The sequence below is a fragment of the Artibeus jamaicensis genome, unplaced genomic scaffold, assembly GCF_021234435.1.
Source record: "Artibeus jamaicensis isolate MK-2021 breed Jamaican fruit bat unplaced genomic scaffold, CSHL_Jam_final scaffold_916, whole genome shotgun sequence".
In the NCBI taxonomy this organism is placed as follows: Eukaryota; Metazoa; Chordata; class Mammalia; order Chiroptera; family Phyllostomidae; genus Artibeus; species Artibeus jamaicensis.
Genome location: NW_026522059.1, coordinates 67,283,700 through 67,296,233, shown reverse-complemented (window position 1 = coordinate 67,296,233; position 12,534 = coordinate 67,283,700). Strand labels below are relative to the sequence as shown.

The 12,534-nt window shown below is 38.7% G+C and overlaps 1 protein-coding gene across 9 annotated transcripts in view; it reads right to left on the bottom strand.

The window, feature by feature from the left end:
* CPNE3 (copine 3) overlaps nt 1–12,534 on the bottom strand; it is a 65,198-nt gene that overhangs the window by 38,137 nt on the left and 14,527 nt on the right. For 6 of the 9 annotated variants that reach the window (XM_037141413.2, XM_037141410.2, XM_037141407.2 and 3 more), the window contains exons 2-4: nt 8,146–8,285; nt 7,696–7,875; nt 291–365 (exon numbers count right to left, since the gene is read on the bottom strand). In XM_037141413.2, the coding sequence (XP_036997308.2) occupies nt 291–365; nt 7,696–7,875; nt 8,146–8,277 (387 nt within the window). In that variant the 5' untranslated portion in view covers nt 8,278–8,285. Of the gene's footprint in view, nt 1–290; nt 366–7,695; nt 7,876–8,145; nt 8,286–11,198; nt 11,273–12,534 lie in introns of those variants that run through there. The other 3 variants (XM_053661161.1, XM_053661162.1, XM_037141412.2) reach the window with 2 other exon arrangements.

Genomic DNA, 12,534 nt, shown 5'->3' with positions numbered 1-12,534 from the left:
ATTAAGTAGTTTCTTTCAAGCGGGGAATCTATACTTCCACGGGAGTAAGGCATATCACCAAGTTGCTCAGGACCCTGTGAACAACTTAAAAACTCAAAGGAATTGTGTGTGTGTGTGTTTCTTTTTTTGGCACACATATTTCCCATTTGTGATTGCTCTCAAGCAGGGTAGGAGGAGGTCACCCTTCAGATGAAATGATAAAGCATGGTTGTAAGGTACCTACCTGCCTGTACAGTTTCAGTGTGCCCTCTACATAAATCTTTTTACACAAAAGACAAATATCTTATTACCGTGATGCTGCCTTTACCCGCAGGTCTGCCATTTTTAAGCACCAGTGGTCGAGTCAACTTCTTACTGGAAACAATCTATTAAAAGAAGAGAGTGATAAAAAGAGCTTTTTCACTTTATCTCGTGACATTTGAAACTGAATGGTTTTGAAAAAAAAGTCTGAGTATAAAGTCATTAAGTCCATCTGTAAGGATGGAGTAATTATAAAATACATGGACACATTTAAAAATCTTATTTATTTATTTTTAGATGGAGGGGAGGGGAGGGAGAAAGAAAAGAAAAGAAATAATCATCAGTTGTCTTTCACACGCCCCAACCAGGGACCTGACCTGCAACAAAGGCAAAAGCCCTGAACGGGAGTTGAACCAGAAACTTTTTGGATTGTAGGACAATGCCCAACCCGCTGAGCTACACCAGTTGGGGCATGCTTGAAGAAGAATACTGGAGACATTTAAAACCAACTGGAGAGTTCCAAGATGGTGGGGGAATAAGTGGAAGCTACAATAACCTCCCCCTAGGACCAAGCTGGAATTACAACTAAATTGTAGAGAAATCATCCTGAATAACCAACTGAACATAAGCTGAAGAGAAGCCTTATAACCAGGGACAGACAGAAGACACTGCTTCACCACAATGAGACTGGTAGGGAGTACAGAGGAGGCATGAGAGGGCTGGCCAGGCTGCCACGGGTGGTAGCAGAAATTCCTGAGAGATATCTCAGCAGCTGGAGCATTTCCCCTGAGAAGTGTGACATCTAAATACCAAGTTGGGCTCTCTAGCCTATAGCATCAGAGCCTGAAAAAACCCAGGTAACATCAAGCTGTGAAAAGCAACAGGCTTTCTGTCTGCCAGGAAAAGATGGATGAGGATAAAGGAAGCCTCTTAGAGGGCCAATGCACAAAATTCAGTTTGCAGCACGTACCCCGGGCTGTGGCAGACGGAGGGCAAGAGATACTTGAGGAGAGTCTGGGTTTGGTGGCTCTGGAGAGAGAATGGAAAGAACAGCCACCAGGATCACTACACTGAATCATTCTATATACTACAGAAGCCATTTTTCTCAGGCGGAACACTTCTCCAAGTGGCATCAGCCTGAGGGGAAGCAATAGCCCTGGCCACAGGAATTGCTCTGTCCCACCCTGTGGTGTTTATGTAGACTGCTGATTAGAGCTTCAGACTGTATCACTGATCAGTTTAAGACACAAAATACAACAAAGCCACCAAAATGGGAACACAAAGAAACAGAACCCAAATGAAAGAACAAGAAAATTTACCAGAAAAACTAGATGAAATGAAGGCAAACAATTTATCAGATAGAGTTTAGAGTAATGATTATAAGGATACTCAATAGCATGAAAAAAAGACACAGAAACCATAAAAAGGACCAATCAGAAGAATGCAATATCTGAAATAAATAATACACTGGAAGGAATGAAGAGTACATTAGATAAAGCAGAGGATTGAATCAATATTTTAAAAGACAATTAAAAAACAAAAACAGACCCAAGCACAGCAGCAAAAAGAAAAAAGAATTTCAAAAAATTAGGAGAACTTAAGAAACATTTTAGACAATATGAAGCATAATAACATCCACATCATGGAAATACCAGAAGAAGAAGAGAGTGAGCAAGGGATTGAAAACCTATTTGAAGAAATGATGACTGAAAATTTCCCTGATCTGGTGAAGGAAAAGGACACGCAAGTTCAGGAAGCTCAAAGAGTCCCTAACAAGTTGAACCCAAAGAGGCCTATATCAAGACACATCATAATTAAAATGACAAGGCTTAAAGACAAGGAGAGAATCCTAAAAGCTATAAAAGAAAAACAGGTAGTTACCTAGAATGGAGCACCAATTAGACTATCATCTGAATTCTCAAAAGAAATATGGCTGCCCAGAAAGGAGTGGCATGAAATAGTCAACATAATGAAAAGGAAGGACCGATAACGAAGCCTACTTAACTTAGCAAGAAAATAAAATCAAAGGAAAAATCAAAGGAGCTTCCCAGACAAGAAAAAGCTGAAGGAGTTTATTAACACCCAAGCCAGTACTACAACAATGGTTAAATGGCTTAAGAAGAAGAAAAAGAAAAAGAAAAAGAAATTAAAAAAAAAAACAGATGGAAATAGTCTAATGATAAAATAGCACTAAATACAAAGTACATATCAATGACTACCTTAAATGTAAATGGCTTAAATACTCCAACAGAATGACATAAGGTAGCTGAATGGATAAGAAAAAGACCCACAAATATGTCCCCAAGAGACTCATTTCAGACCAAAAGATACGCACAGAATAAAAATACAGGGATGGAAAAAATATTTCATGCAAACGGAGGTGAAAAAAGCTAGAGTAGCTATACTTATATTTGACAAAATACACTTTAAAACCAAGACTATATTAAGAGACAAAGCAGGACACTACATAATAATAAAGGGAACAATCCAGCAAGAGGATATAACCCTAGTAAACATTCACACACCCAACATAGGAACACCTAAATATGTAAAGCAAATCTTGATGGACATAAATGAAAGACTGACAAAAATACAGTCATAGTTGGGGATTTTAACACCCCATTGACTTCAATGGATAGATCTTCCAGGTAGAAAATCAACAAGAAGACAGCAATCTTAAATGGCACACTAGATCAAATGGATTTAATTGATATCTACAGAGCATTTCACACCAAAGCAGCAGAATATACACACTTTTCAAGTGCACATGAAATGTTTTCTAAGATAGATGACCTGATAGGACACAAAACAAGTCTCAATAAATTTAAGAAGATTGAAAATCATATCAAGTATCTCCTCTGACCACAATTCTATGAAACTAGAAGTCAACCACCAGAAGAATACTGAAAAACTCACCAAGATATGGAAGTAAATTAGGATGTTATTAAAGAATGAATAATAGTGAGATCAAGGAAAAATCAAGATACCTCGAAAGAATTAAAAATGAGAACACAACAATCCAAAATCTGTGGGATTGGAAAAGCAATAGTAAGAAGGAAATTCATACCATTATAGGCTTATCACAAAAAATAAGAAAAAGCTCAAGTAAACAATCTGAATTCACATGAAAGAAACTTGAAAAAGAACAAACAAAGCCCAAATAAGTAGAAAAAAGGAAATAGTAAAGATCAGAGCAGAAATAAATGAAATAGAGTCTCTCTATTTCCTTTCAAATGAAAGGAAAAAATAATACAAAAGATCAATGAATCCAAGAGCTGGTTCTTTGAAAAGATAAATAAGATTGACAACCTTTAACTACACCCATCAAGGAAAAAAGAGAGAGGACCCAAATAAATAAAATCAGGAATGAAAGAATAGAAATAACAACTGACACCAAGAAATACAAAGGATTGTAAGAAAATATAAATAACCACATGCCAACACACAGGACAACATGGACAAACTGAATAAATTCCTAGAAAGGCAAAATCTTCCCAAAGTAAATCAAGAAAAATCAGATATCTGAATAGACAGATTATACCTACTGAAATTAAAGCAGTAATAAAAAAAACTTCCCCAAAACAAAAAGCCCTGGACTGGATGGTTCATGGGTCAATTTTACCACACATTTCGAGAAGAATTAACACCACTCCCTCTCAAACGATTTCATAAAATTCAACAGGAGGGAAAGCTTCCAAACAATTTTTACAACACCAGCATTATCCTAATTCCAAAACCAGGAAAAAATAGTACAAAGAAAGAAAATTATAGCCAATATCCCCGATGAACAGACACTAAAATCCTCATCAAAATATTAGCAAACTAATACAGCAATGCAAAAACCCACATCATGATCAAGTGGGTTTTATTCTGGTAATGCAAGGTTGGTACAACATTCTCAAATCAATAAATGTGATTCACCACATAAACTAAATGCAGGATAAAAATCACATGATAATATCAATAGATGCAGAAAAAGCATTTGATAAAATCCAGCACCCATTTATGATAAAAACTCTCAACAAAGCAGGATTAGAGGGAGCATACATAAACATGATAAAGGCTGTATGTACAAACCCACTGCCACCATCATATTCAACTGTCAAGAACTATATGAGTTCCCCTTAAGATTGGGAACAAGACAGGGAAGTCTGATAACAGAAAGGGAAATTTAGAAAGCATTCCCATTCACAATTGATAAGTGTATGTATATATATATATATATATATATATATATATATACACATATATATATATACACACACACACATATATATATGAATAAACTAATAAAGGATGTTAAAAGACCTGCACTTGGAAAATTATAAGACACTGAAGAAGGAATTAGAGGAAGATACAAATAAGTGAAAGCACACACTATGTTCATGGGTAGGATGAATTAACATCATTAAAATGTCCATACTACCCAAGAAATATATGGATTCAATGCAACTACTATCAAGATTCAAATGATATACCTCACAGAACTAGAACACGTAACTCAAACATTTATATGGAACCATGAAAGGCCCCGCATACCAACAGCAATCCTGAGAAAAAACAAAAGTGGAGGAACCACGCTATCTAGTATCAAACAGTACTACAAAGCCATAGTAATCTAAACAGCATAGTACTGGCATAAAAACAAACCTATAGATCAAGAGAACAGAATAGAGAGCCCATAAATAAATGTACACCTTTATAGTCAATTAATATTCAACAGAAAAAGCAAACACACACCATTGGCTAAAGATAGCTTATTCAATAAATGATGTTTGGAAAATTGGAAGGATGTATAAGAAAAATGAATCTGTACCACCTTATTACACCACACACAAGAATAAATTCAAAATGGATCAAAGACTCATTTAAGTTAAGTCTAACTTAAATGTTAGACCTAAAATTATAAAAATCCTGGAAGAAAGCACAGGCAGCAAAATGTCAGAAATTGCTCACAGCAATATTTTTTCAAATATATTTCCCTAGGCAAGGGAAAATAGAAAATATAAACGAATTAGACAAAATCAAACTAAAAACATTTGCACAGCAAAGGAAATCATCAACAAAACAAAAAGACAACCCACAGAAAGGGAAAACATTCACTGACACCTGATAAGGGATTAATGTCCAAAATTTATAAAGTACTTACAAAACTCAACACCAAAAAAAAAAACCCCAGCACAATTAAAAAATGGACAAAGAACCTGAATAGATACTTCTCCAAAGAGGACATACAGATGGCCAATTGACATATGAAAAGATACTCAACATCACTAATCATCAGAGAAATGCAAATTAAAACTACAATGATATACCATCTCACAACTGTCAGAATAGCTGTCACCAATAAATCAACAAACAAGTGCTGGGGAGAATGTGGAGAAAGGGGAACCCTTTTTCACTGTTGATAGGAATAGCCACTATGGTATAGCCACTATGGAAAGCGGTATGGGGATAGATACCTCAAAAAATTAAAAATGGATCTGTCTTTTGACCCAGCAATCCCTCTTCAGGGAATATATCTGAAGGAACCCAAAACACTAATTCAAAAAAACATAAACAGCCCAATGTTCACTGCAGTTTTATTTATAATTGCCAAGATATAGAAGCAGCACAAGTGTCCATCAGTAGATGAGTGGACAAAGCAACTATAGTCCAGTTACACAATGGACTACTACTTGGCCATGAAAAAAGAAAATCTTACCCTTTGCAACAATATGGATGGTTGGACCTGGAGTACATTATGCTGAATGAAATAAGCCAGTCAGAGAAAGACAAATACCAAACAACTGCACTCATATGTGGAATTTAATGAACAAACTGAACTAACAAGGAAAATGGGGACAGATTCATAGATGGAGAGCAGGATGACAGCTTGTGGGGAGATGGTGAGGGGGTGGAAGGATTGAGAAAAAAGGAAAAAAGGACTCATGGATATGAACAACAGAGTGATGACTGTTGAGGGGAGGGAGGTATAAGGGGACTAGAGGTAATAGAAAAAAATAGAGATTAAGTCAACAAAAAATAAATAAATATTTCACCCCTATTGCTCATAGGCAGGTCAGGCCTCAGAATTCTCACCAAATGGGATTCAGGTTTTTAACTGATGTAACTTTAATGTATAACCACCCCCCTCAAAAAATAGCATTTTGATTAATATAGTAGACCTAGGCTCTCAATCAGTTATAATCTCTCATATACATTTTAAATTTAGCTGTATTCACTTTTTTCCCAAAAATAATAAGTACTTTAACTTCCCTTTGTCACTATTTATCAAAGTTTTTGAAAACTGATAAGCTCCATATTGTCAAGACATAGGAAATGCCATGATCTTCAAACAATTCAACATTGAAAAATGAACTCTTTTTTTTTTAAGATTTTATTTATTTATCTTTTAGAGGAAAAGGGAAGGAGAGAAAGAGAGAAATACCAATGTATGGTTGCCTCTCATGAGTCCCCTGCTGGGAACTGGCCTGCAACCCAGGCATGTGCCCTGACTGGGAATCGAACCACGATCGTGTGGTTTGCAGGCCCATGCTCAATTCACTGAGCTACACCAGCCAGGGTGGAAAATGAACTCTTAAAAGACAACTCTGAGCAATAATTGTCACCAACTTTAAAAAAAAGACTCCTTCCCCTGAAATCTTTCTCACTCTGAACAAATGTTCCTTACCCCTACTTAAAAGTCAGACTGTGAGCCCACAGACACACTCCTACCCTGATGAAACCTGTCTGTACCAGAAAGATATAGCTATGATAAACAAGGTGAGTGATCTGGGAGAGACAGGAGAGAGCACCCAGTAGGCTCAGTGGGGCCCTGGGGACCCTTTGTAGGTTGAAAGGGAGGACCAGCCCAGCTGCTGAGGCACGAGCCAAGGAGGGCCCAGTGTGGGCCCCAGGTATCAGTGAGGCCAGTTAGAACATGAGAAGTTGCTGGTACTGTGATGGCATTTATAACTAAAAATAAGGATGCATACACAGCGGCTACACAGTGACATACTGAAATGTCAAATAAACACCCCAAATGCAAACACATATGGCCTCTGCCCTTAGGAAAGCAATAAATTCAATAATGCTGAAGCCCACCATACTGATGTATGAATTTTGTCCTTAAGGTGATTACATGGTTTCCAACTTTAAAAATTAAACTAATGAGCACTTACGAAAAGGCCCAATTTCTCAGAGATGTGAAGTACAGCATAGGAAATACAGTCAATAATACTGTGATAACAGTGTATGGAGTCAGATCAGTACTGGAAATATTGGGAGAATACTTTATAAGGTATATGATTATCTAGCCACTATGCTGTACACTTGAAACTAATACAAAATAATATTGAATGGAAACTCTAATTGGAATTTTTTTGTAACTGGAAATTAAAAAAAAAATTTTAAAGGTCCAATTCTTTGGTTAAAATTTACATACAACACAGTGGAGCAGCAACTTATACTTACTTGTCCAAGGGTACATTCACATTCTCCTAAGAAGTCATCATCGTTCAGCTCGACTGTTTTGTTATCAATGTCATAAATCCCAAATTTCAATTTCTGAACCACTTCAAAGTAGTAATCAATAATAAATGTCTTGGAAAATGCAGGATTCAAGCAATTCTTAATCCTTTCTGTGCGCTCAACCTGTACACAACCCCAAAACAAAAACGTTTCTTCAAGTCAAAAGTGAACTTGCATTTTAAAATTTTTAAAATTTTATGTACTACATCCAACTAAATATAGGCATGACAGCTAAGGAAGTTTCTATATGTGTGTTAAAAATTCCAGTCAAGGACATACCTGCCCAAATGCTGCATTAACAGATTATATGGTTTTATGATTTTTAACATTTTTAAACTCGTGTTGTCAAAGAAACAATTCAGCTGGCTTTTCACCTATAAAATTTAATATTACCTCATACCACTGCTGACCACTTGTATTCAAAAATAACACGCACAACGGGTCCGACTTTGACCCTATGTCTTTATCCAGAAGATTGTCACAGGAAATATTCAGCTCCACCTTCATCACACACTGGGCAGCCATCTCTTGAGCTGTGAGAAAACCAAGGAAATGAGAAATGATGCCACTGAAATGGTTCTTCAAGAAGCACATCATTCCCAGTGAAGAAGCACAACTCTCAGGACAACTGTCAGGACAGGACCTAAGAGGGAATTGGCTGGAATAAGACCAAGTGCCTCCCGCAAGTCAGATGTCACTGATATTGCTTCAGTCAGACTCTTGCTGGGATAAGCTCATTTATTATATAACCTAAGACATAGTAATAATCTTCTACTTCCCTGTATATTTTACCATTCATAAAAAAGTCCAAGTAGCATTTAGCTATGAAACAAAACACATTAAACTACAACCTTAATATTACTTTTATTTGTTTATTTGACAAGATGCTAAATGAGATATTTTCTGTTTTCAAAGAATTTTGCTAAAACCCAAACCTGGGGAATAAAAGACCACCAAATACACCCTCTCTTCCCGACCTCTGCCCATTTTACACAAGTGGCTCTCAATCTTGGCTGCTCACTGGAAGCACCTAGGAGTTTTCAAAACCACTGATGCTGGAGTTCTCTGCTCAGAGATTAGTGCAACTGATTTAGGGTCCACCCAGCCTCAGCCTTAGATGGTTCTAATGTAGACAAGGTCAACAGACCCACTATTCTACAAAGAGCTTCTGACAAACAGGCATGGCTCACTCGTCCTCCAGACTTGCCACAAATACCAAAGTTAGCATAACTGTCATTGACCTTTCTCCCCTACCTCCAGTCAAGATATGAAGAGGGCTGGGGATAGCCCTTAGAGACTGGCCTTAAGAGGTGACAATCGCTGAGGGTGAGTTGCTTTCCTCCCTGACACCAGGTAAAGGGACTGAAGGTGTCACCAAGAAGAGGAGACAAGCATCACATTTCCCTGCCTCGCAGGCCACTCACAGCATCCAGCATGAAGTAGGGGCCCACAGTGGGAGGACAGGTCCTGGAGGGAAGAAGGTGCCTCCCCACTAGAGGCGCTGACAGCCCTTAGAATGTGGGATATTTGATGCCCTATGCCTTCCACTTGGAGATCTGGATGACATTCTGGGACAAGAGGAACAAATCACTCATCAATGATCCTGTTATTTAAACAGGATTTCTGTGCTGTACAAAATGCCTACTCAGGCCTAAAATAATCAGGATTATGATTAGAAGTGTCCTTTGGCAAGTGTCAAAAACAACTCATGTCTACAGAAACTCTTTAGTTATTCCAATGGACTCTCTGAAAATAGTACAATCCTCAATGTGGGTCAGAAATCAATACTAATATTTAAGATTCCTAAATAAGCCCTGGCTGAGTGGCTCAGCTAGTTGAAGTATTGTCCTGTAGCACAAAAGACTACGGGTTCAGTTCCCGATCAGGGCACATACCTAGGTTGTGCATACAATCCCTGGCCAGGGCCTATATGGGAGACAACCAATCGATGTGTTTCTCTCACATCCATATGCTTCTCTCACATCAACCTTTCTCTCTCTCTTCCTCTCTCTTTAAAATCAAGAAACATATCCTCAGGTAAGGATTAAAAAATTCCTAAGTTAAAGGAGCAGAATAAGGTAATAGGTTTTGTAGTTGCAATAGCTAGAAATTCCTTTGAAAAGCAATGCTCTGCATGTGGACTTCACCCTGAAGAGAATTACTCCTAATATGGAACAAAATCCACAAATCCCCTATTTGCCTCCGAAATCCCCTCCCCAGGATGTTGTAATGAAACTGAAACTGCCATGGCCTTTTACTATAAAGTCAGACATTTTTTGCTACTTTACATGCATCACAGTTATAAAGTGTACGGCACATGGTCCTGACAAAGTGGCCCAGACACTAACATTGGGAGAAATCTCTGATGCAGGCGGAAGACTGTGCGGGGCAGACACTGTAGGGAGACTGGCAGTGCTGGGCTTGGAGGATTCTGTGAGCAGGTAAAGAGGGGACCACAAAGGGACAGGAGAGCTAGGCATGAGAGGGCATAATGAAGACAGCTCAGTGTCATGGAAGTGAGCATCCAGATGGGGGAGTCATGGTGGGCAGGATGCGAGTCTAGTGTCCTGAGAACAAGGCTGAAGGACTTGGTGGATGTCATTGCAAGTTCTCAGGCTGGGGAGAAGAGGATGAAATACTCGTTTCAGATATCACTTGTGTTAAATCAACTCTACGGTGCCTCAGAAGTTGGGTCACTGACATGATAGCAGTAAAGTATCTGGATCCAAACACACAAATACTGAATTTAGCACCAAAATTAGCATATCTTTACATCACCCAGTGCAGGAGATGAGCTGTTTCCAATGTTAGTGAGCACCTATGACAGTGTGACTACAATCATCATTCTGTCCTACTCTGATTTATGAAAAAGGAAAAAGTGCTACACAGACTGTCAGAGGCACAAATGGTACAAAGAAGGGACACCAGAAAACCCAGAAGCAGAGATCTGACAGTCCTCCCTCTGAAGTTACACAGCCATGACATCTCTTAAAGGTAAACACATGGGCCTTATCCTTGCACTTGACACCTGTGACTCTCCTCCTTTGCACCTCTAACAACTGCCTATTCTTCCTCTCCCCAGACACCATGAGCAACCACAGGCCTAGTCCCTCCTGGTCCTTCTACCTTCACTTCTTTGACCCAATCCTCCCAAGGAAGGCTTCAAGCATCAGTGAGCAGGCAGTGCACCCAAAACTGACCACCCTACCTGTCCCTACTTTACATCAACGAAGCACACAAACAAAGTACTGTACACTCAAGAGCCTTACCTTCAATTTTCTCTTGGGATCCTCATGTTCAAAATGAAAATAATAACCAACCCTACCTCATCTGGTTGTTCAGCAATATACATTTAATATATTTAAACAGTGCCCAGAAGCTACTGCTGCTGCTTAAGAGTAGTAATAGTAACAGTAGTAACAGTAGTAGTAGTATTTTAGGACTACCTGCCTCCAGTGTCTGATCCTCTCTTATCCACCCCAAATTATTCCAGCCTTCACCAAGGACCTCATTTGAACTCCTGCAGAACAGGGACAAAAGATTTGCAGTGATGATTATGTGACCTCATAAAAATGACTTTCTAGATTTCTTTAGCAGTCAAAATGGAGATCCTACAGGTAAACCTGTACATCTGGCATGTGCAGTACACCTCACTTTTTATATCTAATAGCATCTAAGGAATAAAGGTTAGTGTGTCCATTTTTCCTTTTCCATAAGGGAGTTTAGAGTGTTGTGAGTTGTATGTCAGTAGTACCCAGGATAACACAGTACTCCATGGACGGACGTAGCATGAGCAAGGTTTCTAATGTCCTAGGAGCACAGCAGCTAATGAATTGTCTACCAGCAACCAGATAGCCCTCAATTTCCAAGTATGGGGAGAACTTCACAGAAATGAAGATAACAACTCTGTGTGGAGTCACTCTCATAGCAGAGACACACAATCAGAAAAGCATGATTCCCCTTCTCAAAGAAGAGCTACAGAAACAGCCTGCCAAGTGTGTATGATCATTTAGTAAACTGCTGACAGCTACATTATTGTATTCCTTCCAAAACACAAATCTCCTCTGTTAGCAGTATCCCCTGATAACAGCTCTGCATGCACGCTCATTTTAAACTACAAACCCATTACAGCTTGAACCATGTTAACAGCAACATCCATGAAGATGCTCTTTGCACTTCCTTCTATATGATGACCTGGTACATGACACATGATTTTAGAAACAATAAGGTATTCTTTTACAATGGAAGACAATAAATGTTTTATACTCTTGGTGACTGAGACAACTGAACAGACAGAAGAAGGCATGTCAACAGAAGGTGCTTCTATGTGTTTCTCCCCAAAGAGCAATGGTAGCAAGACAGAGAGAGCCCTGGGACCAGCCAGAAGTTTCTCCACTGCACAGGTGACTTACTGGAGAATAGTTTGGTTTAATTGTTTTGTTTCTGAAACGCAAATAGCCCCTAGAAATCCTAAACAGGTCAACTTTCCAAGTTACCCCAACTTTCCCGAATCAACATTATATGACAGAAATGATTCAAAGAAATTGAAAATTAAGAGTTAATATGTGAAAGAAAGTGTAGTGTATAAAATTTTAGGACCATGGTCACTTCTAGGCCCTAGATGAAAACCCTGCAGTGTGTCTGCTTCCTCCTCCTCATCTCACATAGGCCCGGTGGCCTAATGTGCTCAGTAAAGCTGTCAGGGAGATTCTGGCACACTCCCCAAATCTCTCACATGTACAACTGCAGAGCCCTCCCATACCCACAGCCCAAGTCAACTTC